Here is a 26,341-nt window from a genome sequence, read left to right as displayed (position 1 = left end):
CTTAGACTTGAAGGTTTGGGCTGCTGAAGGAATTCCTGGAATAATTTTGTCTTTAAATATAACTGCTTTCGCAGCATCGGGAGAAATAAATCTCGCTGCTCAGGTCACTAGAGCTGGTACTATTACAGCACACAGTCTTGGACCAGTAGTTAGGAACTTTCAAGTTGTCAACACTGTGTGTGTGTGGAGTTATTTATTGCTACTTCCACTTTCTTGTGTGCAAAAGTCCCAAAATGTCAAATCCTAACCAATGTCCTTATGAACATGAGTCACAGAATCTGGGCAGTTGTTTATGACTGGTCCTCTGTTAATGTTTTAGTGCAATGTGAAAGCCAAATTTATTCTAGGTAGCAATGCTTCCCAAAATAAGCTATTTTATACCTTGTGCATTCATTACATGCAGCAAATATCTTATGTGCTGTCCATGTTAATTATTTTTTTTTTCATTCCTCATTACCTTTGTGCCAGCATGTTTAAGGTACAATTGTGGTTTAACCCGGCCGGCAGCTAAACACCACACAGCTGTTCGCTCACCCTCCCCCCTCCCTCTCTGGGATGGGGGAGAGAATCAGGAAAATGAAGCCTGTGGGTTGAGATAGAGACAGTTTATTAAGACAGAAAAAAATATTAATAAAAATGATAATAGTACTAATACTAATAAAGTATACGAAACAAGTGATGCACAATGCAATTGGTCACCACCCGCTGACCGATGCCCAGCCTATCCCCGAGCAGCCGGCCCCCCCCACCCTGGCCAGCCACCCCTATATATTGTTTAGCATGACGTCAGATGGTATGGAATACCCCTTTGGCCAGTTTGGGTCAGCTGTCCTGGGTCTGTCCCCTCCTAGCTCCTGCTGCACCCCTAGCCTGCTCACTGGCAGGACAGAGTGAGAAGCTGAAAAGTCCTTGGTTTAGTGTAAACACTGCTCTGCAACAATTAAAACATCAGCATGTTATCAACACTCTTTTCATCCTAACCCAATACATAGCACCCTACCAGTTAGTAAAAGGAAAATTAACTCTGTCCTAGCTAAAACCAGGACATATATCCACCCCTTATTCCATACCATTTATGTCATGCTCAGGTTACACCTTTTCCAGTACATTCCAATTAATCACCATTTTCATCTATGGTATATAGAATGCCTGAGTTTGCATAGTCCGTGACTGACTTCGGGCTCTACCTGTCACAGCATTGTTTCAGGGCAGAAGAGATGGTGTGTGATGTTGGATCGTCACACATTGAAGCCCGTTCTCGTTCCATCACGTCTCTGTGCATGTCCATTTCTATCAAAATTCATTCATTATTATCTGCGTGGATGTTATTGTGATACCATTAATAGGACATTGACATATATCAATCATGGTAGTGATGACATACAGTATTATATAATAATTAACATAATACAATTCAACTCATGGGCTGTTCTCACCCAGTATTAAATCCCCTTGAGGTACACACCGGACCTCCCCATTCTTTTGCATTACCCACCAAGTGTATGCAGGTCCCTGAGCAAAAGCAATCCCACGAATGGGTTTGCCTTTTCCTGAGGCAGGAGTAGCCCAGACTGTCTTACCCAGCACGTTTCTTATGTGTACTACAGAGGCTTTGTCCCCTTCTACAGTACGTAACAGGTTTGATTGGGCAGGTCCAGCTCGGTTGGCAGATCCCCTAGAGTTGACTAACCAGGTGGCCTTTGCCAAATGTGTTTCCCAGTGTTTGAATGTCCCAACACTCATTGCTTTCAGCGTAGTCTTTAACAGTCCATTGTATCGCTCAACTTTCCCAGAGGCTGGTGCATGATAGGGGATGTGATACACCCACTCAATACCACGTTCTTTGGCCCAAGGGTCTTTAAGGTTGTTTCAGAAATGAGTCCCATTGTCTGACTCAGTTCTTTCTGGGGTGCCATGTCGCCATAGGACTTGTTTTTCAAGGCCCAGGATAGTGTTCCGGGCGGTGGCATGGGGCACAGGATATGTTTCCAGCCATCCGGTGGTTGCTTCCATCATTGTAAGAACGTGGCGCTTGCCGTTGCGGGTTTGAGGGAGTGTGATGTAATCAATCTGCCTGGCCTCTCCATATTTGTATTTCAGTCATCATCCTCCATACCAGACAGGCTTTAACTGCTTGGCTTGCTTGATTGCAGCGCATGTTTCACGATCATGAATAACCTGTGCAAAATGTCAGGTCCACCCCTCAACCACCAGCCCATCTAGCTATAAATAATTCATCCTTATGTTGCCAGTCCAGGTCCGCCTGAGCCACTTCAGTCTTAGCATCCTGATCTACCTGCTCATTGTTTCAGTGTTCTTCAGTGGCCCCATTCTTGGGCACGTGAGCATCCACATGGCGTACTTCTAACAACCAGGTTCTCTACTTGGGTGGCAACATCTTGCCACAATGCAGCAGCCCAGATGGGTTTGCCTCTTGGCTGCCAGTTGCTCTGCTTCCGTTGCTGTAACCACCCCCACAGGCATTTGTGTGTCAAAACCCTAGGGTTTGACCTCGAGTTTTCCCAGTCTCTTTCTGCCAGAGGCTCCAGGTGGGTCCATTCTCCCTGGCTGAGGTGTAGAGCACATTGTTTACATCTGGTTCTGCGATACATGTATCTTAGCGATATCAGTTGTGGCATACCACTTGGCTGCCTTTGATTCCAGTTCATACTGAAGTTCTAGCATGTTTGGCACTGCAGCACTCAGTGGTGGTGTGACTTCGTTCAGGCCCCGATAGTCCACTGTTAGTTTCCACACACCATTAGACTTTCGCACTGGCCATATGGGACTATTAAAAAAAAATATTTTCCTTCTGGCGAGTCCATAATAACTTCCGAGATTCCTGGGCAACTGGGGTTTCCTATTCGAGCCCGCTGAGTAATCAGTGCAACCCACTTGCTCCATGTAGCATCAGTTGCATGATGTGTAGAGGGGACCCTTCCTTTGAACATCCAGCCCAGTACCGGCAGTCGGGGTGCCAGGAGGAGCTGCGCTTCAGTACCGACCACTTCCGAAGCAGATCGAACTCCTTCATATGCTGCCAATATCTCCTTTTCAGTTGGAGTGTAGCGGGCCTCAGATCCTCTGTATCCCCGACTCCAAAACCCTAGCGGTCGACCTCGAGTTTCCCCAGGCTCTTTCTGCCAGAGGCTCCAGGTGGGGCCATTTTCCCCGGCTGTGGTGTAGAGCACATTCTTTACATCTGGTCCTGTTCGGACTGGCCCAAGGGCTACTGCATGAACTATTTCCTGCTTAATTTGTTCAAAAGGCTTGTCGTTGCTCAGGGCCCCATATGAAATTATTCTTCTTACGGGTTATTTGGTAGAGCAGGTTTACAGTGAGAGTGTAATTTGGAATGTGCATTCTCCAAAACCCCACGACACCTAGGAAAGTTTGTGTTTCTTTTTTGCTAGTTGGTGGAGACATAGCTGTTATTTTGTTGATCACATCCATTGGGATTTGTCGACGTCCATCTTGCCATTTTATTCCTAAAAACTGGATCTCTCATGCAGGTCCTTTGACTTTTTTTTTTGTTTTATCACAAATCCAGCCTTCAGAAGGATTTGGACTATTTTCTTCCCTTTCTCGAAAACTTCCTCTGCTGTGTCACCCCACACAATGATGTCATCAATGTACTGCAGGTGTTCAGGAGCTTTCCCCTGCTCCAGCACAGACTGGATCAGTCCATGGCAAATGGTAGGGCTGTGTTTCCACCCCTGGGGCAGCCGATTCCAGGTGTATTGGACACCTCTCCAAGTGAAAGCAAACTGTGGCCTGCACTCTGCTGCTAGAGGGATGGAGAAAAATGCATTAGCGATATCATTTATGGCGTACCACTTGGCTGCCTTTGATTCCAGTTCGTACTGGAGTTCTAGCATGTCCGGCACTGCAGCACTCAGTGGTGGCGTGACTTCGTTCAGGCCCCGATAGTCCACTGTTACTCTCCACTCACCATTAGACTTTTGCACTGGCCATATGGGACTATTAAAAGGTGAATGAGTCTTGCTGATCACTCCTTGGCTCTCCAGTTGACGAATTAGCTTATGGATGGGACTCAGGGAGTCTCGGTTGGTGCGATATTGCCGCCGGTGCACAGTTGGGGTAGCAATTGCCACCTGCTGTTCTTCGACCCTCAGCAACCCCACAACAGAAGGGTCCTCTGAGAGACCGGGCAAGGTAGACAACTGTTTAATGTCCTCTGTCTCTAAGGCAGCTATGCCAAAAGCCCACCGGAGCCCTTTTGGGTTCTTGAAATATCCTCTTCTAAGATAGTCTATGCCAAGGATGCATGGAGTGTCCGGGCCAGTCACAATAAGGTGCTTTTGCCACTCCTTCCCAGTTAGACTCACTTCAGCCTCCAATACAGTTAACTGCTGGGATCCCCCCGTCACGCCATGAACACAGATGGGTTCTGGCCCTTTATAGCTTGATGGCATTACAGTACACTGTGCACCGGTGTCTACTAAAGCCTTATAGTTCTGTGGTTCTGACGTGCCAGGCCACTGAATCCACACAGTCCAATAAACCCAATTGTCCCTTTCCTCCCCTGGCTGGAGGCAGGGCCCCTCTAATCCTGGTCAGAATCTTTGTTTCTGTGTCTGAAGGACTGCGTGCTGGAAGATGGAGCAGCAAGCTTCTCAGAGAACCCCCTTTTTACTGATTGTTTTTCCTTACAAGTAACGTACCCATGCCTCTTCTTTTGAGGTAGATTTTTCCATCCCATTTTCTCATGTCCTCTCCATGGTCACGTAGGTGAAACCACAGGGTGGCATGGGGTGTGTACCCACTATGTCGTCTTACTTGCTCGGATGGACGCTTGCCCCTGATAGCTGAGACACTAGTTTGTACAGGTGGGGAGGAAAATAATCTCTCCTCAAGTTGGTGGACCTCTTCAGAAAGTTTCTCCAAAGTATCCTCTTTTAGTTGATGGACACTTTCAGAAAGTTTCTCCACAGCTGAGACGGAGGCCTGTAGGGAAGAGGAGAGACTTTCTTCGTACTGCCGGAGTTGTTTAGCCTATTCATCCACTGTGGGTTCCTCATGGTCTTTTCAGGCCATTACTGCCAATGAGCTGGCATATGATGATGGTGCACTCCTTACAAACTTCCGCCACATGGGTCATGTACTTTTGACTTCATCTGGATCTGTGGATAGCTGTTTGTTGTCTAGGTCCCTATAAATCACCTCATGTACAGCTAATTCCCTCGTGTACTGGATTCCCTTTTCCATAGTAGTCCACTTGCCTGGTAGACATACAAGTTCTTCCTTGAAGGGATACCTTTCCTTCACAGCTGACAGGAGATGCCTCCAGAGGCTGTGAGATCTTGCTCCATCTCCAATTGCTTTGTCAATGCCTGCATTTCTAGCAAGGGATCCCAGCCGCCTGGCTTCCCTGCCCTCTAATTCCAGACTATTGGCTCTGGTGTCCCAGCACCGGAGCAGCCAGGTGACAAGGTGCTCACCTATGCAGCGACCAAAATCTTTTCGCACATCTTGTAACTCATGCTGTTCGACATATTCATCTTCATCCTCCTGTTCCTCTGATGGCCTCTTCTTCTCCATGCTTAGTCTTAGCAGGAGTTTCTCTGCGTTCTAAACAATCTGACTCTCTAAACCATTTTTTCACCTTGGCTACAAGAGCAACTTGCACTGCTATAGTTCTTTTCCCTGACCCAGCCACATGGCCTGCCACAGGGGTTGGAACGAACGCTGGGCCCGTCACAGGTGTTGGAAGAACCGCCGGGCCCGTCACAGGAGCTGGAATGACCGCTGGGCCTGTCACAGAGATTGGAATCACCGCAGGGCCTGTCACAGGGGCTGGAACGACTGCTGGGCATGTCACAGGAGCTGGAACGACAGCAGTTGTTCAGGGGTGAATTTCCAAAGCACCAGAGGTGCCCACTGCTCTAGATGCCTGCCCATATCCTCCCACACTCCCTGCCACTCACGACCATCCCGCCTCAGGACAGATCTCTGGATGGCATACTTAAGTAGCTGTTTAACCTTAAACAAAGCCTGAAGCGCATTCAGGAGACATAACAATAACAACATGCATCTCGCCCCATCCCCTCCATAGATTGGATCCCTGAAGAAAAAAGATAAAAGGTGTAATTGTTAATAGTTTCCGAGATATGGTTTCCAAAGTACAGAGTCGACGACAGTGCTGAGTACAAATACCGGGTTAGTCTCATGACCAGCAATTTCATCATATCATAAGCCAGTGTTACACCGCACAGTAACATAATGATCTTAAACCAGGCCCTGGAAAGGATAAACAGCACAACAGGGAGCACATACAGTAAGTAATGTGCTATATAACTCAATTTGGAAAACAGGCACAGCAGACTTGAGATCAAAGGAATCAACATTGTGACTAGCAACTATTAAGCAGGTCTAATACTTATACCAATTTTGGTTTAACACACTCTGGTCAGATCTGTTGTCTCAACCCTTCGAGCGCCACGTTTTGCGCCAAAAAGGACTGTGGCCGGGTTAAACTTGTGGCACTACACAGGCGTTCGCTCACCCTCCCCACTCCCCCCTCCCTTTCTGGGATGGGGGAGAGAATCAGGAAAATGAAGCCTGTGGATTGAGATAGAGACAGTTTATAAAGACAGAAAACAATAATAATAATGATGATGATAGTACTACTAATAATAGTGTGTACAAAACAAGTGATGCACAATGCAATTGGTCACCACCCGCTAACTGATGCCCAGCCTATCCCCGAGCAGCCGGCCCCCCCACCCCGGCCAGCCACCCCTATATATTGTTTAGCATGACGTCAGATGGTATGGAATACCCCTTTGGCCAGTTTGGGTCAGCTGTCCTGGGTCTGTCCCCTCCCAGCTCCTGCTGCACCCCCAGCCTGCTCACTGGCAGGACAGAGCGAGAAGCCGAAAAGTCCTTGGCCTGGTGTAAACACTGCTCTGCAACAATTAAAACATCAGCATGTTATCAGCGCTCTTCTCATCCTAATCCAAAACATAGCACCCTACCAGCTACAAGGAGGAAAATTAACTCTATCCTAGCTGAAACCAGGACAGGTGCTCTAAGTAAGTATTTTCTTTTTTAAATTGATGTTTGTCTGGTTTATAAATATGCTGTTAGCATTAGCTTCAGGCTTAGCAATGGGCACAAACTGAAGCACAGGAAGTTCCGTCTGAATATGAGAGGGCATTTCTTTACTGTGAGAGTGACAGAGCACTGGAGCAGGTTTCCCAGAGAGGTTGTGGAGTCTCCTCTGAAGATAGTCAAAACTCACCTGGATGCCATCTTGCGCAATGTGCTCTAGGTGATCCTGCTTGTCAGGGGGGTTGCACTAGATGATCTTCAGAGGTCCATTCCAACCTCGGCCATTCTGTGATTCTGTGATTATGAGTGGTGGTATACAACGTTTTGACTTCAAAATAATTTCAAAGTGTATTGTTGATCTGTTTTTAGAGTGCTTCAAAGTTCAGACATAACTGAATGTAAGATACTGCTTTGCTGTCTTAAAGTAAAACCACATCTTAAAAGACAAAATGTGACTGAGGTAAACATGGTTTAGACTTTTGCTTGTCATGGGGAAAAAAATGCAACGACTGATCTAAGTTGCGGAAAAAATAGCTAATGGGCACAGCTGGGAATTACCATAAGAATGTGTTGTTGTTAACAGCCTTGTGGTAGGCAAGATGAAGCAGAGGTGTTTTTTCACTCTACACAGTGATCATATATGCCAAGTAGTATAGTAGTCTGAATACATTCTAGCTGGCAGACCTGCAAATTTATTTACATGACTGTTAAAGACAGAGGATATGATTTTGGTTACCAACTTAAAGTTGAGTAAGAGGATGTGACCTCTGTAGGTCTTGCTCACTGAACACCACCTAGGTCTCAAAACAAGCTTTTCCTTTTTTTTTTTTTTCTTCTCTAAGTAGCCTCATCTCTTGGTCTGCTCTTCTGTGCAAAAAGAGCATAAAAGAGCTCATGAATTTTGTTAAATGACAATCACCTCCCTCGACCTGCTGGCCATGCTTCTTTTGATGCAGCCCATGAAATAGTTGGCCTTCTGGGTTGCAAGCGCACACTGCTGGCTCATGTCAAGCCTTTTGTCCACCAGAATTCCCAAGTCTCTCTCCACAGGACTGCTCTCAGTGAGTTCTTCTCCCAGTCTGCAGTCATGTCTGGGATTGCCTCAACCCAAGTGCAATATCTTGCACTTGGACTTGTTGAACCTCATGCTGTTCACATGGGCCCACTTCTCCAGGCTGTCCCGGCCCCTTTGAATGGCATCTCTTCCTTGTGTTGTATTGTGCTGGGTCTGTCTGGGATGGAGTTAACATTTCCTGCAGCAGCCCATACAGTGCTGTGCTCTGCACTCGTAGCTAGAACAGCACTGGTATCATTCCAGTGTTGTGTCTATTGCTGCATAATACTGGTACCGCATCAGGACTCCCTCCAAGCCCCCAAGAGCCAGCAGGCTGGGGGTGTGCAAGTGATGGGGAAGGGACATCACCAGGACAGCTGACCTAAACGAAGCAAAGGGATATTCCATACCATATGCTGTCACACTCAGCATTAAAAAGTGAAAAAGGGGAAGAAGGGGGGGGGGGGGGGGGGGGGGGGCTCTCGTGGTGGAAGTGTCTGTCCTCCCAAACAACTGCTACATGTATTGAGGCCCTGCTTCCCAGGATGTGGCCAAACATTGCTCATTGATGGGAAGTAGAGAGTAACTTTTTTTTTTTTTCTCTTTCTCTCTCTGTGCTTCTGTGCAGCCTTTGCTTTTTTTTTCTTTCTTTTTTTTTTTCCCCTCTCCCTTTTCCCTTTAATTAAATCATCCTTAACTCAAACCTTGAGCTCTTTGTGTCTTATTTTCTCCCCCTTCCTCTTTGAGGAGGGGGAGTGAGAGAGCGACCGTGGTGGAACTCGGCTGCCTACCTGAGTAAAACCACCACGTGTATCAACTGCACCACTCAGCTTGGTGTCATCTGCAAACTTGATGAGGGTGCACTCAGTCCCATTGTCTGCATCATTGATGAAGATATTGAAAAGCACCAATCCCAAGACAGACACCTGAGGGACACTGCTCGTCACTGGCCTCCACCTAGACATAGAACCATTGACCACTATTGTCTGAGTGCAGCCATCAAGTCAATTCCTTATCCACCGGATAGGCTACCCTTCAAATCCATATCTTTCCAATTTAGAGATTAGGATACCATGTGGGACCGTGTCAAAGGCCTTACGGAAGTCCAAGTAGATGACATCGATCAGTCTTCCCTTGTCGACTGATGCAGTCACTCCATTGTAGAAGGCCACCAGATTGGTCAGGCATGATTTACCCTTGGTGAAGCCATGCTGCCTGTCCCGGATCACCTCCTTGTCCTGCATGTGCCTTAACATTGCCTCCAGGAGGATTCGTTCCATGATCTTCCCAGGCACAGAAGTGAGGCTCACTGGTCTGTAGCTCTCTGGGTCTTCTTTTCTACCCTTTTTAAATGGGAGCGATGTTTCCCTTTTTCCAGTCACCAGGGACTTCGCCTGACTGCCAGGACTTTTCAAATATGATGGAGAGAGGCTTGGCAACTATATCAGCCAATTCCCTCAGGACCCTGAGATGCATGTCATCAAGGCCCATACACTTGTAGCTGTTAAGTTGCATCAGGAGGTTCCAAACTTGCTGTTTGCTTACAGTGGTAGGGACTCCGCTCCACCAGCCCCTGCCTAGAGGTTCAGGGACAGGAGAGATGTGGGAAGCTGGACCACTAGTGAAGACTGAGGCAAAGAACTTGTTACGTACCTCTGCCTTCTCTGCATCTGTCGTTACCAGTTCTCTGTCTTCATTTGTCAGAGATGCTACACTCTCCCTAGTCTTTCTTTTGTGTCCAACGTACCTGTAGAACCCCTCGTTATTCTTCGTATCCCTTGCCAAGTTTAGTTCTGTCTGTGCCTTGGCTTTCCTGATCACATCCATCCCTGACAGCATTTCTGTACTCTTTCCAGGGCACACAGACCTGTTTCCACCATCTGTGCATTTCCTTCTTTTGCCTAAGTTTGACCACCAGATCCTTATTCAGCCATGCCGGTTTCCTACCTTCCCTGCTTGATTTCTTACATATGGGAATAGAGAGTTCTTGCGCTCCAAGGAAAATATCCTTAAAGAGTTGCCAGCTCTGATCAGATCCTCTGTCCCTAAGGACTGTGTCCCATGGGATCTCATCCACTAATTCTTTAAACAGCTGGAAGTTCACTCTTCGGAAGTTCAGGGTCCTGATTTTGTTCTTAGTCAGGCCCATATACCTCGAAATCACAAACTCAACAAGGATGTGCTCAGTGCAACCCAGGCTTCCTCCAGTCTTAATGTCTTTAATGAGCTCTTTCGCACTGGTAACAGTACAGTAACACTTCTCCTCTGGTTGGTTTATCTAATACCTGGACCAGGAAGTTGTCCTCAATGGACTCCAGGAGTCTCCTGGATTGCTTACTTCCCACCATGTGGCTTTCCCAGCAAATATCTGTGTGGCTGAAATCCCCCAGGAGGATAAGAGCCTGTGAGCTCAATGCTTCTTGTATTTGGAGCAAGAAGGCTTCATCAATAGGCTCCTCTTGACTGGGCAGCCTGCATTAGACCCCAACCATAAGATGTCCTTCTTTACATCTGTCTTTAACAGTCAGACCACTTATCCTCAGGGTACTCAGCCTCCCAAACTGGAAGTCTGGGATGGGGAGCAGAAGAAACCCTCCATAGTTCAGGTGGAAACAGTTAGAGACCTGCTGCTCTACTTGGACTGTCACAAGTCCATGGGGCCAGATGGGATTCACCTGAGGGTGCTGAGGGCATTGGCGGATATGATTGCCGATCCTCTTTCCATTATCTGTCAGTGGTCATGGTCATCCGAAGTGGTCCCGGGTGACTGGAGACTTGATAATGTGACGCCCAACTATCAGAAGGGTCATAAGGAGGACCTGGGGAACTACAGGCTTCTCAGCCTGACCTCTGTGCCAGGAAAGGTGATGGAACAAATCATCTTCAGTGCAATCACACAGCATGTGCAAGACAACCAGGGGATCAGGCCCAGTCATCATGGGTTCATGAAAGGCAAGTCCTGCCTGACCAACCTCATCTCCTTCTATGACCAGGTAACCCGCCTGGTGGATGAGGGAAAGGCCGTTGACATAGTCTACCTGGACTTCAGCAAGGCCTTTGACACGGTCTCCCACAGTATTCTCCTGGAGAAGCTGGCAGCCCATGGCTTGGACAGGTACACTCTTTGCTGGGTTAAAAACTAGCTGGACGGCCGAGCCAAGAGAGTGGTGGTGAATGGAGTGAAATCCAGCTGGCAACTGGTCACAAGTGGTGTTCCCCAGGGGTTGGTGTTGGGGCCCAATGTCTTTAATATATTTCTTGATGATTTGATCGAGGGAATTGAGTGCACCCTGTGGTGGTTCTACTCAGGTGGGCAGCCGAGTTCCACCACGGCCGCTCTCTCACACCCCCTCCTCAAAAAGGAAGGGGGAGAAAATACGACACAAATCATAGAATCATAGAATATCACGAGTTGGAAGGGACCCATAAGGATCATTGAGTCCAACTCCTGGCACCACACAGGTCTACCCAAAATTTTAGACCATGTGACTAAGTGCACAGTCCAAATGCGTCTTAAATTCCGACAGGCTTGGTGCAGTGACTACTTCCCTGGGGAGCCTGTTCCAGTGCCCAACCACCTTCTTGGTGAAGAACCTCTTCCTGATGTCTAGCCTGAACGTCCCCTGCCTCAGCTTGACACCATTCCCATGGGTCTTATCACTGGTGATTAAGGAGAATACATCGGCACCTGCCCCTCCACTCCCCCTCGTGAGGAAGTTGTAGACTGCGATGAGGTCCCCCCTCAGCCTCCTCTTCTCCAGGCTGAACAGGCCAAGTGACCTCAGCCACTCCTCATACGTCTTCCCCTCTAGGCCCTTCACCATTTTTGTAGCCCTTCTCTGGACACTCTCCAATAGTTTCACACCCTTTTTGTACTGTGGTGCTCAGAACTGCACACAGTGCTCGAGGTGAGGCCGCACCAGCCCAGAGTAGAGAGGGACAATCACTTCCCTCCACCGACTAGCGATGCCGTGCTTGATGCATCCCAGGATACGGTTGGCCCTCCTGGCTGCCAGGGCACACTGCTGGCTCATATTCAGCTTGCTGTCAACCACAACCCCCAGATCCCTCTCTGCAGGGCTGCTCTCCAGTGTCTCGTCGCCCAGTCTGTACGTATAGCCAGGGTTGCCCTGTCCCAGGTGCAGGACCCGGCACTTGCTCTTGTTAAACTTCATGTGGTTGGTGATCGCCCATCTCTCCAATGTGTCCAGATCTCTCTGCAAGGCCTTTCCACCCTCATCCGAGTCCACAACTCCTCCAAGTTTGGTGTTGTAGGCAAATTTGCTCAAAACACCTTCTAGTCCTACATCCAAATCATTTATAAAAACATCGAAGAGGACTGGCCCTAAAATGGAGCCTTGAGGGACCCCACTAGTGACCATCCGCCAGCCTGATGTGGCCCCATTTACCACAACCCTTTGAGCCCTGCCCGTCAGCCAATTGCTCACCCATTGTATGATGTTTTTGTTTAGCTGTATGCTGGACATTTTGTCCAGTAGGACCCTATGGGAAACTGTGTCAAAAGCCTTGCTGAAGTCCAAAAAGATCACATCAGCTGGTTTCCCTTGATCGACTAGATGGGTGATCTTATCATAAAAGGAAATCAAATCTGTTAGGCAGGACCTACCCCTCGTGAACCCATGTTGGCTGGGAGCAATGGCTGCATTGTCCCCCAGGTGCGCTTCAGTAACTTCAAGGATCATCCTCTCCATAATTTTACCAGGCACTGACGTGAGACTGACAGGCCTGTAATTGCTAGGGTCTTCTTTCTTGCCCTTCTTGAAAACTGGCACAACATTTGCCAGCTTCCAATCTACTGGGACCTCTCCAGATTCCCAAGACCTTTGAAAAATAATTGAGAGAGGTCCCGCGATGACGTCAGCCAGCTCTCTAAGCACCCTGGGATGAATCCCATCCGGACCCATGGACTTGTATGGATCCAGGTGGAGCAGCAAATCCCGCACACGTTCAGGGTCGGTTGGGAGTTTGTCATTCCCACCATCATGGTCCTCCAGCTCAGGGTACCCGGGGTCCCAAAGCCCATCATCAGTGTTGAAGACACATGCAAAGATGGCGTTAAACGTCTCTGCTTTGCCTATGTCATTGTCTGTGAAGAGACCTTCCCCACCTAGTAGCGGACCTATGTTTTCTTTGGTTCTCCTTTTTCTGTTCACATATCTAAAAACAATTTCTTAATTTTCTCCCACAGACTTGGACAGCTTCAACTCTAGTTGGGCTTTGGCCACACGAATTTTCTCCCTACAAACACGAACAGCATCCCTGTATTCCTTCCTCGTCGCCTGACCCTCCTTCCAGCAGCTGTACACTTTCTTTTTTCGCCTAAGCTCCAGTAAAAGATCCCTGGTCAGCCAGGCCATCCTTCTGCCCCGCCTGCCTGACTTCCAATATTTGGAATTGCCTGATCTTGTGCTTTTAGGAGACAGTGCTTGAAGACTGACCAGCACTGATGGACGCCAATGCCTTCAAAAGCAGTTTCCCTGGGGGCCTTGCTGACTAGTTCCCTGAGCAGCCTGAAGTCTGCTTTCCCCATATCCAGGGCTGAAGTTTTGGTGGCAGTTTTCCTTCTGTCGCCAGAAATTCTAAACTCAACCACTTCATGGTCACTATGACCGAGACGGCCGCCAATTGCCACGTCCCCCACAAGACCCTCTCTGTTCTCCAGCAACAGATCTAGGAGTGCACCTTTCCTAATTGGCTCCCTTAGCACCTGCACCAAGAAGTTATCATCTAGGTGCTTTATGAACCTCCTGGACTTGCTCGTGTCGGCCGTGTGGTGATCCCAGTTGACGTCTGGCAGGTTGAAATCCCCCATAAGGACAAGGGGAGTTGATCTCGAGTCATCTCTTAGTTCTGCAAAGAATAATTCATCGGCGTTGTCGTCCTGGCCGGGTTGTCAGTAACAGACTCCCACAACGACATCCCCTTTATTTGTTCGTCCCTTAATCCTTACCCAGAGGCTCTCAACTTTGCCATCGCCAACTGCAAGTTCCACACAGTCCAGGCCATGCTTCACATACATCGCCACCCCCCCACCTTGCCTACCCTTCCTGTCCCTCCCGAAGAGCCTGTAACCATCTATTGTAACACACCAGCCACAGGACTCATTCCACCAGGTTTCGCTTATGGTGATGATGTCGTAGCTGTGGGACTGGGCCAAGACTTCTAGCTCATCCATTTTATTCCTCATACTGTGTGCATTTGTGTAGAAGCACTTCAAATGCGCCTCCCTGCTCACAGCACCTTGTGGAGCAGACCGAAGGACCTTACCAGCACACAGTCCCTCTGATTCTAGCACACCATCCCTTAGCTTATCACTGGCATGCCTGGTTTTATCCTTTTCCCCCTTCGACTCTAGTTTAAAGCCCTATCTATCAGCCCCGCTAACTCCTGAGCAAAAAATCCTTTTCCCCCTCTGAGTGAGGTGCATCCCATCTGGTGCCAGCAGGCCTGGAGTCGCGTAGACCTTCCCATGATCGAAAAACCCAAAGTTCTGCCGGTTGCACCAGTCCCGAAGCCACGTGTTAATGTGACGAGTCTGTTTGTCAGCCTCAATCCCCCCTATCAGAAGGACAGAGGCAAACACAACCTGTGCCCCTGATCCTTTAAGTAGTCGCCCCAAAGCCGTAAAGTCCCTTTTGATCGCTCTCGCACTTCTCGTTGCTACGTCGTCATTACCAGCCTGAAAGACCAGTAGCGGGTAGTAGTCCGTGGGCAGTACCAGGCGAGTGACTTTCTTAGCAATGTCTCTCACCCCAGCCCCAGGGAGGCAACAGACTTCCCTGTGGGTTGGGTCCGGTCGGCATATTCGGCCCTCTGTCCCTTTCAAAAGGGAGTCCCCCATGACAATAACCCTTCTTTCTTTTTTGACAGAAGATGTAGTGATGGGGGAGATAGGTTGCCTTGCCTTAGGCATCCTCTCCAACTGGGACGCACTTTGGTCTACATTGTTGTTTTGACTGTCGTGTTCTAGAGCCTCATACCTGTTACATAAGGGTAGATGGGAAGGTGAGGTGGGCAGGGACAGGGCTCGCCTACCACCCCGAACAGGAACCTGCCTCCATTCCCCCCCTTGGCCTAGGTCTCCTCCTACTGCCTGGCGGGATGAGGGAACTTTTGTCTTCTGCGTAGCAGGAGACACTTGTGCTGTGGCAGGCTCGTGAGTCTGTCTCAGATAGGGTAGAGTACACTTCCACCATTCAGTTTCTTTCTCCGATTCCCTTATGCTCCTGAGCCTGCTCACCTCCTCCCGAAGCTCCGCTACCTGGCTGAGCAGCTCTTCAACCTGGGCACACCTCCCACAGGCATACCCCCCACTGCTGCTGTCAGATACCAACAGAAGACCTGGGCACAACCTGTAGCCCAAGACCTGGACGGCCGCGTGTTTCCCCGAGCCCTCTGTCTGAGTAGCCACATCGGTGACTGTGGCTGGAGAGGCCGCGAGAGATGCGGAGGCCATGGTTTTCTGCCCGGTGTTTACCATGGCCTGGCTCTTCGCGAACAGGTTACAAGCACCGTTGGGAAAGACCGCTGCAAAAGAGCGGCGAGGGGCCCTCCCTACTCGCTCTCCCAGTTCGCCCTGCCTGCGCGAACTGCCACGCCCCGCCCTACTGACGCGCCACGCCCTGTATGCCCGTCTTGGTCGCCGCACTCCCAGTCGCTCGCGTTCCCTAGGGGCTGATTTTGAACGGCAGGGGACGGGGCGCTGCTGGCTCCGCCTACGCCTCGTCAGCCTGCCTCGGGAGGGCTGCCGGGTCCTGGCAGCTCCCTCGGCTGCTTCGAGTGGCCTGGATGCCGAAAAAAAGCTCTGCCCGCCTCGATCCGCCACTCCGCTGCAGAACACGTCTGCCCTGGAGCCGATCGCCTCGGCGAGCAAAGAGCTCAAGGTTTGAGATAAGGATGATGTAATTAAAGGGAAAAGGGAGAGGAAAAAAAAAGCCACGCGGAAGCACAGAGAGGAAAAAAAGGTACTCTACTTCCCATCAACGCGTGACTCTCTACTTCCCATCAACGAGTGATGTTCGGCCACGTCCTGGGAAGCAGGGCCTCAAAACACGTAACAGTTGTTCGGGAGGACAGGCCCTTCCACCACGAGAGCCCCCCTTTTTATTGCTGAGTGTGACATCATGTGGTATGGAATATCCCTTTGGTTGGTTTAGGTTAGCTGCCCTGGTGATGTCTCCTCCCCATCACTTGCCCACCCCCAGCCTGCTGGCTCTTGGGGGCTTGGAGGGAGTCCTGATGCTGTGCCAGTATTATGCAGCAATAGACACAACACTGGAATGATACCAGTGCTGTTCTAGCTACGAGTGCAGAGCACAGCACTATGTGGGCTGCTGCAGGGAAAGTTAACTCCATCCCAGACAGACCCAGCACAACCTCCACCCCTTATTCCATAACCTTTGTGTCACACTCGGGTCCCACATACTTTAGTATATAGATATTCTCATCACCATTGTTCTCTGTCCATTAAAGTATTTATAGGTCTGTACTTTTTTTCATTCCATAGGCCTTTCCCCAAATTGTTCATAAGAACTGTTGGTGGATTCAGCTTCATCTGTCAAAGTGGTCACTCAGGGCAGGCGGAGTTGGTTTTCTTGATGCCAACACCAGCTTAGCTCAAGTCACTGCTACACTTGCCTGGTTCCTTGCAAAGTTGACCTGTCATTGGTTCTGCAGTGTCCTCCTACAACACATAACTTAGATTACAGATTATTTTTCTTCCAAGGTTAAATCTCCTTGAGGCACGCACCTTATATCCCCATCCTTTTGCATTACCCACCAGGTGTACCCTGGTCCTTGGGCGAAGACAATCCCAGCCACTTCCCTACATGCACTACAGGGATTTAGCTTCTTCCACAGTGTGTAGGGGGTTTGTTTCAGCAGGACCAGGACGGCTGTCAGACCCCTGTTGTTAAGTAGCCAAGTGTTACCTTAAAGGAGGCTGCAGCGAGGTAGGGGTTGGTCTATTCTCCCTCGTGCCTGGTGACAGGATGAGGGGGAATGGGCTAAAGTTGTGCCAGCGAGGTTTAGGTTGGATATTAGGAAGAACTTCTTTACTGAAAGGGTTGTTAGGCATTGGAATGGGCTGCCCAGGGAAGTGGTTGAGTCACCATCCCTGGAGGTCTTTAAGAGACATTTAGATGTTGAACTTAGTGATATGGTTTAGTGGAGGACTTGTCAGTGTTAGGTCAGAGGTTGGACTAGGTGATCTTGGAGGTCTCTTCCAACCTAGACGATTCTGTGATTCTGTGAAGTGTCCTCTGGTAGATTTATGTCCCAATGTTTCCACGTCCCAGAATCCAATGATTGTAACATAGTCTTTAACAGTTCATTGTACCTCTCAACCATCCCAGAGGCTTGTGGGTGATAAGGGATGTGATACACCCACTCAATGCCATGTCTCTTGGCCCAGGAGGTGAGCAATTTTTTTTTCGGAAATGACTCCCATTGTCAGACTCAATTCTCTCTGGTGTACCATGACGCCACAGCACTTGTCTTTCCAGGCCCAAGATTGTGTTTCGGGCTGTGGAATGGTTTACAGGATGTTTCCAGCCACCCAGTAGTTGCTTCTACCATGGTAAGTATGTAACATTTGCCTTGTTTGGTTTGTGGGAGTGGTCCAATATAGTCAATTTGCCAGGCCTCACCATATCGAAGTCCAAGCCATCTCCCCCTATTACAGGGAGACTTTACCCTCATGGCTTGTTTGATTGCAGCACAGGTCTCACACTCATGGGTAACCTGTGTGATGGCCTCAATGGTCAGGTCCACCCCTCGATCACGAGCCCATCTGTATGTGGCATCCCTCCCCAGATGTCCTGATGTTTCATGGGCCCATCGAGCTACAAACAGCTCACCCTTACGTCCCCAGTCCAGGTCCACCTGAGCCACGTCAATTTTCGAAGCTCGATCCACTTCTTCGTTGTTCTGATGTTCTTCGGTGGCACGATTCTTGGGCATGTGAGCATCTACATGACGTACCTTTACAGCCAGGATTTCTACCTGGACAGCAATATCTCGCCACAGGGTAGCAGCCCAGATAGGTTTACCTCTGCGCTGCCAGTTGCTCTGTTTCCATTGCTGCAGCCACCCCCACAGAGCATTTGCCACCATCCATGACTCAGTGTAGAGATACAGCACTGGCCATTGTTCTCTTTCGGCAATCTCTAGGGCCAGTTGTATGGCTTTTACTTCTGCATACTGACTCGACTCACCTTCCCCTTCCATGGCCTCCACGACTCGTCGTGTGGACTCCACACAGCAGCTTTCCATTTCCGATGGCTCCCTACCACACGGCAGGATCCGTCAGTGAACAACACATACTGCTTTCTGTCTTCAGGCAACTCATTATATGGTGGTGCCTCTTCAGCACGGGCTACCTCTTCTGTCAGTACTCTGAAATCCCTGCCCTCCGGCCAGTCCATGATCTCTTCCAGGATTCCTGGGCGATTAGGTTTCCCCATTTGAGCCCACTGTGTAATGAACGCTGTGAGAAAAATCTCAAGTATTTTCTTCAGACAGGATCTTCTGTGAAGCTATTTTATTTGGGATTGCAATGGCGGGTGTCCTGTCAATCAGGAGTGCATTTTAGTAAACAAATCATAACCTTTTATTCCCTATTACCCGACGCCTGATCACCTCCCGTTTCCTCATTGACTGAGTACTACAGGTTCACAAGCTACTCGACGCTCCTCTATACCATATAGGTACAGTTTTTCTTTTTTTCAACCCTTTAATTTCTCCTTTCTTATGTTTTGAGAACTTGTGATCTTTGTTTTACTGTTCTCACACTGCTCATCCTGTTTTTCTCAAGCTTCTACCTTATTTTGGAACAGTGAGGCCTTCTACTGTCCGCTTATCTACTTAGCATTTCTCCTTATTATGACTACACAACTACCTTGGAATACAGAAAAGTAATTCTCTACTGCAAAGACACAACTTTGTTTCTCACAATTCCCCCCTCTTCTTTTCTTACTCCTATTGTTGTTTTTGCACCTCTTCACATACCCCACTCTTGAGTTTTTCCAACATTAAGGTGCAATACTCTCAAGGCACGCACGACACGGACTCCTGATGGCTCTTCAACAGCAGGACCTTTATTGCCATTTTTCACCACTACATATACTTTCCCCATAGCCCCACACGCTGTCCACGCGCCCGAATCCGTCTTACCATTGGTTAGAGACCCTCAGACACACACCTCGAGCCAGCCAGCAATTGGCCACTGCCCAAAGCTCATCTTTAACGCTGTAGCCAATTTACTTTATCTCGACCTTGCTCAAGTTTTTGGTTCTTCCGCTGTTTTCCTCATTATCTCTAACTCAGGGACGTGTGAAACAGCACGAAGCCACCTGTGAATTCCTTTCCCACAAAACAGCACAAAGCTTCCTGCGAATTCTCCCATAATTCCCCCTTTTTTATTTTCAATCATCCAAATGCTTTCTATAGATTTTCTATCTATCACTGCAGACACTGCAATAAGCAAGGTACAATAAGCAACAGGGTGAAAATCACATGCAGAACTACGATTGTAAAGTAGCGTGCTTACTAGAATCTACATCAGTCAACAAGCCACTAAGTGCTAGGAATGTTTCTTCGCAGCGATACTGCTTCTTACTCGCACAGCACAGTCACACAGTCACGCAAAGAGGCCTCTTGCACTTCTCATTTATACCACAAGAAAACATCACCTAAAATAATTTGTGTGCGGCTTCAGGAGGTCCTTGTCTGCTCCCGTGGTGAGTGGCTGACAGTGGAGACCCCTCCGAGGAAAAAATGCTCGGGGTGCACCTAGGGGCGTCCGTTCCACAGTCGATCCCACAGCCAAGCAGAGCGGCTCCTGGCGCAAGGAAGGATGCTATTATAATTTGTATAATGACAGCAAAGAGATGCATTGCAATAAGGAGCAAGTGTGGCGTTGACCTTTTTTTTTTTTTTTTTTTTTTGAGCAATTAAACCTTACACATGCTATTACTGTTTCACATCCCAGGATATCTAATTCCTGTGGCTCTAGGGGTGCTTGCGGCAAGTAGACAGTCCAGTCTTTGTTATCCGCCGTGTTCCCCAGCAGGCATGTCGTAGATGGGTCGTTTCATTGGCTCCACCAGATCCAGGAACCTCCTCCCATCTAACCTTTAGTGCACTGCTGTATTAATCAGCTCCAGATTATCACCGAATGGGTCACCCACAGTCTGGGCTGGACTGAGACCCAGGAGGCGCCGAAGCTGCAGAGGTGGACGAGGATGATGGTCCCAACCATGGTCGCACGCCACGAGCTGGCACCCATCGTGGTCCTTGCCCTGTGGAAACACAAGCGTACCCTCGCCCCCAGGTTATTAAGGGATATGGTCCTTCCCACCCCCCAGTATCCAGATTTCTCATCATAACCATCGCTTTTCCTGTTGGAATGGACGTTAGTCCTGATTCCATTGATTTAAAATGCTTAATTATAGGTGGTATTTCTTCGTATTGAAAAGGTAGTGTCAAATGATTCATGACATATACTACTTTGTTCAATCTATTCTGCAGGGTCTCCTGTGTCTCCCCCTTTTTCTGTTTAACCAATAAGTCCTTTAACGCGGTGAACACGTTCTACTATTGCTTGTCCTGAGGGTGAGTGTGGGATGCCTGTCTTGTGAGTGATGCCCCAGGAATGGAAAAAAAGTCGCGTAGAGCGGCTTGCATAAGCTGGGCTATTATCAGTTTTTATTTCTTTAGGGATTCCGAGGGCGGCGAAGGCCGCACGGAAATGCGTCTGTGCGTGACGGCTTGTTTTGCCCGTCATCGCAGAGGCCCAGAGCGTGTGCGAAAAAAAATCTATGGACACGTAAACGTATTTTAGCCTCCCAAACTTGGGAACATGAGTAACGTCGGTTTGCCAAAGCTGAAGAGAAGAGAGGCCCCTAGGATTAACTGTAGTCGGTGGGCCTGGTCGTTGTTGACAATCTGGGCAGGTCTGTACTATGAGCTTAGCATCTCCTATGGGGATGGCAAACTGTTTGGACAATGCCTTTGCAGCCTGGTGGAAGAATTGATGTGATAGACGAGCCTGGGAGAATGTATTTGGCACTGGGATTTGCAATGCAATGTTAGTCAATTGATCGGCCCGGGCATTTCCTTCTGCAAAGAATCCCGGGAGTGTCGTATGACTTCTAATGTGGATCACGCAATAAGGGTGGGTACGGTGCTCTGTAAGAAATACTAACTCTTTAAATTTTAAGAACAGTGCTTCGTTGTGGATGTGTTTGATCTGAGATCTTTCGATTCATTGTGCTATTCCTACTGCATAATGTGAATCAGAGACAATATTTAGTGGAGCCTGGTCCCATTGCTTGAACGCCATTACTACTGCATGTAATTCTACTATCTGAGGGGAGCCCTGTATTGTTTCTATGACATGTTGCCAGTGGCCTCCTTGTTCCCACGTGACTACAGCTTTTCCCGTTCTCCCTGACCCATCTGTAAATACTCTTTGTCCTTGGACTGGGTGCCATCGATATAGCGGCTTGTCCTCAACGTGTACATTATTATAAAAGGTAAGCATTTTATGAGACGGGAGATGTATATCAAGTTGACCATTGAAACCCGAAAGGGCTGATTGTAGCTCTAAGCTATTCTGGAGGCACCAGTCAAGATAGTCTTTAACTATCGGAATGATAATGGATTTTGGCTCTTCTCCGGCCATTTCTATAATTCGTTCTCTACCCTTCCTAATCAAATCTGAAAACATTTAAATGCAGGTGGCAAGTGTCTTTGTTGGTTGGTGGGGTAGAAACACCCATTCTAATAGCAACAACGGGTCTGTTGCATTGGAGTCCTATTGCACAATAATAGCTAAAGGTTGTGGATTCTGGTTGCATATGTAGAGCTGAATGGGTAAATTTTCTGCTCGCCGCTGGCATTGTTGGGCAGAGATCTTCTCCTCTATGCGGTGTAGCGCCACCCTGGCTTCATTAGTCAGCCGGCGGGGCGCATTAACATTAATGTCCCCTTTTAACAACTCGAACAGGGGTGCTAGTGTATGGTTGTCAATTCCACATTGCGTCCTTATCCAATTTATATTGCCTATAAGCTTTTGGACATCATTGAGCGTGCGAATTTCCGTCGTAATGGCTACGTTTTGGGGTTGAATACTGTGCTGCAGTATCTTCCAGCCTAAATATTTCCAAGGCGGCTCGATTTGAATTTTCTCCGGTGCGATTTGTAATCCCCATGTCTGGAACTCCTGCCGTAGAACAGGCAGTACTTCTTGCGTTAAGTTTTATGTCGGACTGGAGAGCAATATGTCGTCCATATAATGATAGATGTATACGTGCGGGAATCGTTTGCGTACGGGGCGTAGCGCTTCTGCTACGTATGTTTGGCAAATTGTTGGGGAATTTTTCATCCCTTGAGGCAGCACAATCCAATGATACCTATCCATTGGTTCAGTCTTATTGATTTTGGGGACCGAGAACGCGAATCGAGGAGCATCAGCAGGGTGAAGTGGAATAGTAAAGAAGCAGTCCTTTAAATCGATAATCAAGATGTTCCAATTGCGAGGGAGCATAGCAGGAGAAGGTAATCCGGGCTGGGGAGCTCCCATGTCCTCCATTGCATTGTTTATTTGACGTAAATCGTGAAGTAAGCGCCATTTCCCGCTTTTCTTTTTAATAACAAACATGGGTGAATTCCAGGGGCTGGTTGTGGGGGTAATGTGTCCCAATTGTAACTGTTCTTGGACAAGTTCTTGGAGAGCAGCAACCTTTTCCGCAGGAAACGGTCATTGATTCACCCACACAGGATTATCAGTTCCCCAGGTGAGTCTCATGCGCGGTCGCCCGTCAATGGCCGCTATTGAAAATTTTCCGGAAAGCTCAGAGTGAACTTGCCCTGCCCCATCACATCCCTCCCCAGGAGACTGACAGGTATGAGGGCAGCATACGGCTGGACGTTATACAGCTAGCCTTCATGAGTCTTAATGGTAAGCATATACCGGCTCTGAAAAGTACCAGAGACACCACCGACTCCCACAAGGCCTTTTGTGGTGGGATCTAAAGGCCAACTTTTGGGCCAATCATGAAGAGAAATTACTGTAACATCTGCCCCGGTATCCATTAATATGGTTATTTGTGCGCTGGAGGGGTCAGCGTGCGGGTGATGAAGTGTTAGGGTCAGTGTAGGCCTCCTGATGGTAATGGCCGAGGCCCAAAACGCTGACGGGGGTCCCGTTGATCCAAACTCCGCGTCGTGTCAGTCACATGTCTCTGCTTGTGGAACTATGGCTTTAAATAGTATTAACTGTGCAATTGTAGTCCCCTTGGGAATGAGCATCGGTGGGGAGGGAGTCCATGCCATTGCTTGTATTATGCCTTCATAATCAACGTCAATGACTTCAGGCAGTATAAAAAGACCCGTTAGTGTGGTGCTAGACCGCCCTAGCAAGAGGGCACTGCATCCCTTCCCTATTGGTCCCTGTACATTTAGAGGTATTCTGCGGACTCGAGTGTCCCAAAGGGTGCAGCTCGTTACTGTGGAGACATCCAATCCGGCGCTTCCTCGGGTTCTGGCTGTGAGGGAATCCACGGTGACGTAGTAGGCGGGATCGCTGGAGCAGTGGGCGGCTGTGGTCGCAGCCCGGTAGTCATCATCGCCCAGGGCGGTGACTTCCGCGAGGACGGCCCGCCCACGAAGGAGGGCCGGGGCACTTGTGTCATCGCGCGGCCCCGCCCCGCGCTCTGCTTCCCGTTTCCCTGCCGCGGTTGTAAAGGTCGTCCCTCTGCATTATGCGTCGAACGGCACTGGCTAGCCCAGTGCCATCCCGTGCCGCACCGTGGGCAAACAGTGGGAGGGGCAGAGTTACCACATTCCCCCCCCCCCGCTCCTCGCTGTGGGCATTCGGTAGCAAAATGCCCCGTGGCTCGACAGCGAAAACACCGTTTTCACCCGGTTTTAAGTGCAGTAGCAAAAGCTCCGGCCAAAGCGGCAGTGTGATGTTCTACGGATCCGACTCGATTGCAAGCCTCTACCATTTGTACCAGTGTAGTATTAGCAGGCAGGGCTTGGAGTATTTTCTTATAGTCTGTGTTTGCATTTTCCACTGCCAGTTTTAGTATAAGGGCCTCTTTGGCCTCGCGGTTGTCAATTTGTTTGTCCAAAGCGTCTCGCAATCTATCAATCAATTGCATATAAGGCTCGGTAATTTGTTGCCTAATGCTGGTAAATGATGGCTCGGCTTTTCCAACTTCAGGCAACTTCAGCATAGCCTGGAAGGCCAGAGACGCGGACTGCCGCAGGATGGCACCGTCGACCCTAGCCTGCAATCTCGGATCAAATAACGGCTCAGTCCCCACCAACTGTGGGATCCCGGCTCCCAAGAGGGGGTCGCCGGGCTGCCGGTCCAGGTTACGCAGGGCGGCCAATTCGCACCCTTCTTTCCATTTTTGCTCCCACAGTAATTTTTGTGTTGGCGCTAAAATCATCGCGGCTATCTGACGGCAATCGCACGGCACCAGCAAGTGACCAGTCATAACGTTTTCTAACAATGACTGAGTAAATGGTGCGTGTAATCCATATGTAGTCACAGTCTTTCTCAACTCTTTAATTAGGTCCCATTGGAAGGCATTATATTCATTTGGACCGTTGGGTCACACCTGCACCGGGAAAGCCATTCCCACCGGGTCCCCGTCTTTTAGTGCTTCTCGGCGCACCAGCTCCCATCGTCCCCGCGGGTCGAAAGCTCGGGCCCCCAAGGAGGCATTATCGGGGTAGGCAAGGGGGGAGCCGAGGGGTTCAGCGGGGAGGGGTTCTGTGGTGGCAGCGGGGAGGGGCTCTGCGGTGGCGGTCCGCGGCCCTCTTGCTTGTCATCCCCCAGGTCTATCAAATTGCACTGCTCTGGTGACCTTGCAGGCTCTGATCTCAGTTTGGCTGCTTTTATTGCCTGGGCAACGGCATTCTGTACTTCCTTTTCTGCCTGCCACGATCTTAAAGTCTCTGTCACCAGCCGCCACCTCAGCAGCATTAGTATCCCCACGGGACGCTGCTTCCCATATTTTTTCCCCCGCTTGGTCCCAAGTTTTTACATCAAATACTGTAGAAGCCATTGAGGGGAACCCTTGTTTTTGCAAAATTTTCAATAATAGCTTTATCTTAAACGAATCATATTTTACTCCCCTTTCTATTAGGAGTTGCGTTAGCAGTTTCACTATAGCCTCTTCCTCTGCCGAAAGGCTAGCTCCCATGATTAATGCCCAGCCGCTCACCTGTCCTCCAGGTGATGTCCCAGGGCTGAAGCTGCAGTCCAGCTGTGAGCTTGATCCGTTCTGCTGGGTTCCATTCAGACTCTCGTACAGCACTGCTCCTTCCTGATCACGTCGGGGTCACCAACTGAAGGCACACACGACACGGACTCCTGATGGCTCTTCAACAGCAGGACCTTTATTGCCATTTTTCACCACTACATATACTTTCCCCATAGCCCCACACGCTGTCCACGCGCCCGAATCCGTCTTACCATTGGTCAGAGACCCTCAGACACACACCTCGAGCCAGCCAGCAATTGGCCACTGCCCAAAGCTCATCTTTAACGCTGTAGCCAATTTACTTTATCTCGACCTTGCTCAAGTTTTTGGTTCTACCGCTGTTTTCCTCATTATCTCTAACTCAGGGACGTGTGAAACAGCACGAAGCCAACTGTGAATTCCTTTCCCACAAAATAGCACAAAGCTTCCTGCGAATTCTTCTCCCACAATACTCTTCTTCGGATGTCACGGGGGATGATAGATATACAATGCCATTATTATTACAATGCCAACAAATAGTTGTTTGAGCCAATTCTATTCAGGTAACCATGAAGTTAGTTTCTCCCAAATGTTTCTAAATCCCCAGGAACTGTCATCTTGAGTTAATCTATGTAGGATCTTTTTCTTTTTTCCAAATATTTTTGAGATCAGTCAAATTCATCCCATTTGATCTACATATATATAGCAACTAGTAATAATTATAGTGCACGCTCCTCCTTATGAGCTTATTAATAAATCTAATACTATTCGATTCTAGAGTACTATTTTTGCAAACTTACCTAACTTATTTTCTAGATCTTCAATATATGTACAATATTTTTGTATTTTGAGATATTTACAATAGCTTTTTCTAATTCACTCACCCTTAACCAAGGTAAAAACCACCTTGCAAAACTGTAAAATGCTAGAGAAT

General features: G+C 48.7%; 2 protein-coding genes across 7 annotated transcripts in view; one reads left to right on the top strand and one right to left on the bottom strand.

The window, feature by feature from the left end:
• Window positions 1-26,341, top strand: part of LOC308184716 (zinc finger SWIM domain-containing protein 6) — a 228,049-nt gene that overhangs the window by 91,768 nt on the left and 109,940 nt on the right. The gene's annotated exons all lie outside the window — the stretch shown is intronic.
• Window positions 13,430-26,341, bottom strand: part of LOC308184776 (uncharacterized protein) — a 120,247-nt gene continuing 107,335 nt past the window's right edge. Inside the window, exons 1-2 of one of the 3 annotated variants that reach the window (XM_080572312.1) lie at window positions 25,390-26,341; window positions 13,430-20,448 (exon numbers count right to left, since the gene is read on the bottom strand). The exon at window positions 25,390-26,341 is cut by the window's right edge and continues 16,046 nt beyond it. In XM_080572312.1, the coding sequence (XP_080428438.1) occupies window positions 14,514-15,629 (1,116 nt within the window). In that variant the 5' untranslated portion in view covers window positions 15,630-20,448; window positions 25,390-26,341 and the 3' untranslated portion in view covers window positions 13,430-14,513. The other 2 variants (XM_080572313.1, XM_080572311.1) reach the window with 2 other exon arrangements.

The sequence above is a fragment of the Anser brachyrhynchus genome (genome assembly GCF_964034855.1).
Source record: "Anser brachyrhynchus genome assembly, chromosome: W".
Classification (NCBI taxonomy): domain Eukaryota; kingdom Metazoa; phylum Chordata; class Aves; order Anseriformes; family Anatidae; genus Anser; species Anser brachyrhynchus.
Note: the sequence above shows the minus strand (reverse complement) of the source record. Positions and strands in the feature narration are given on the sequence as shown.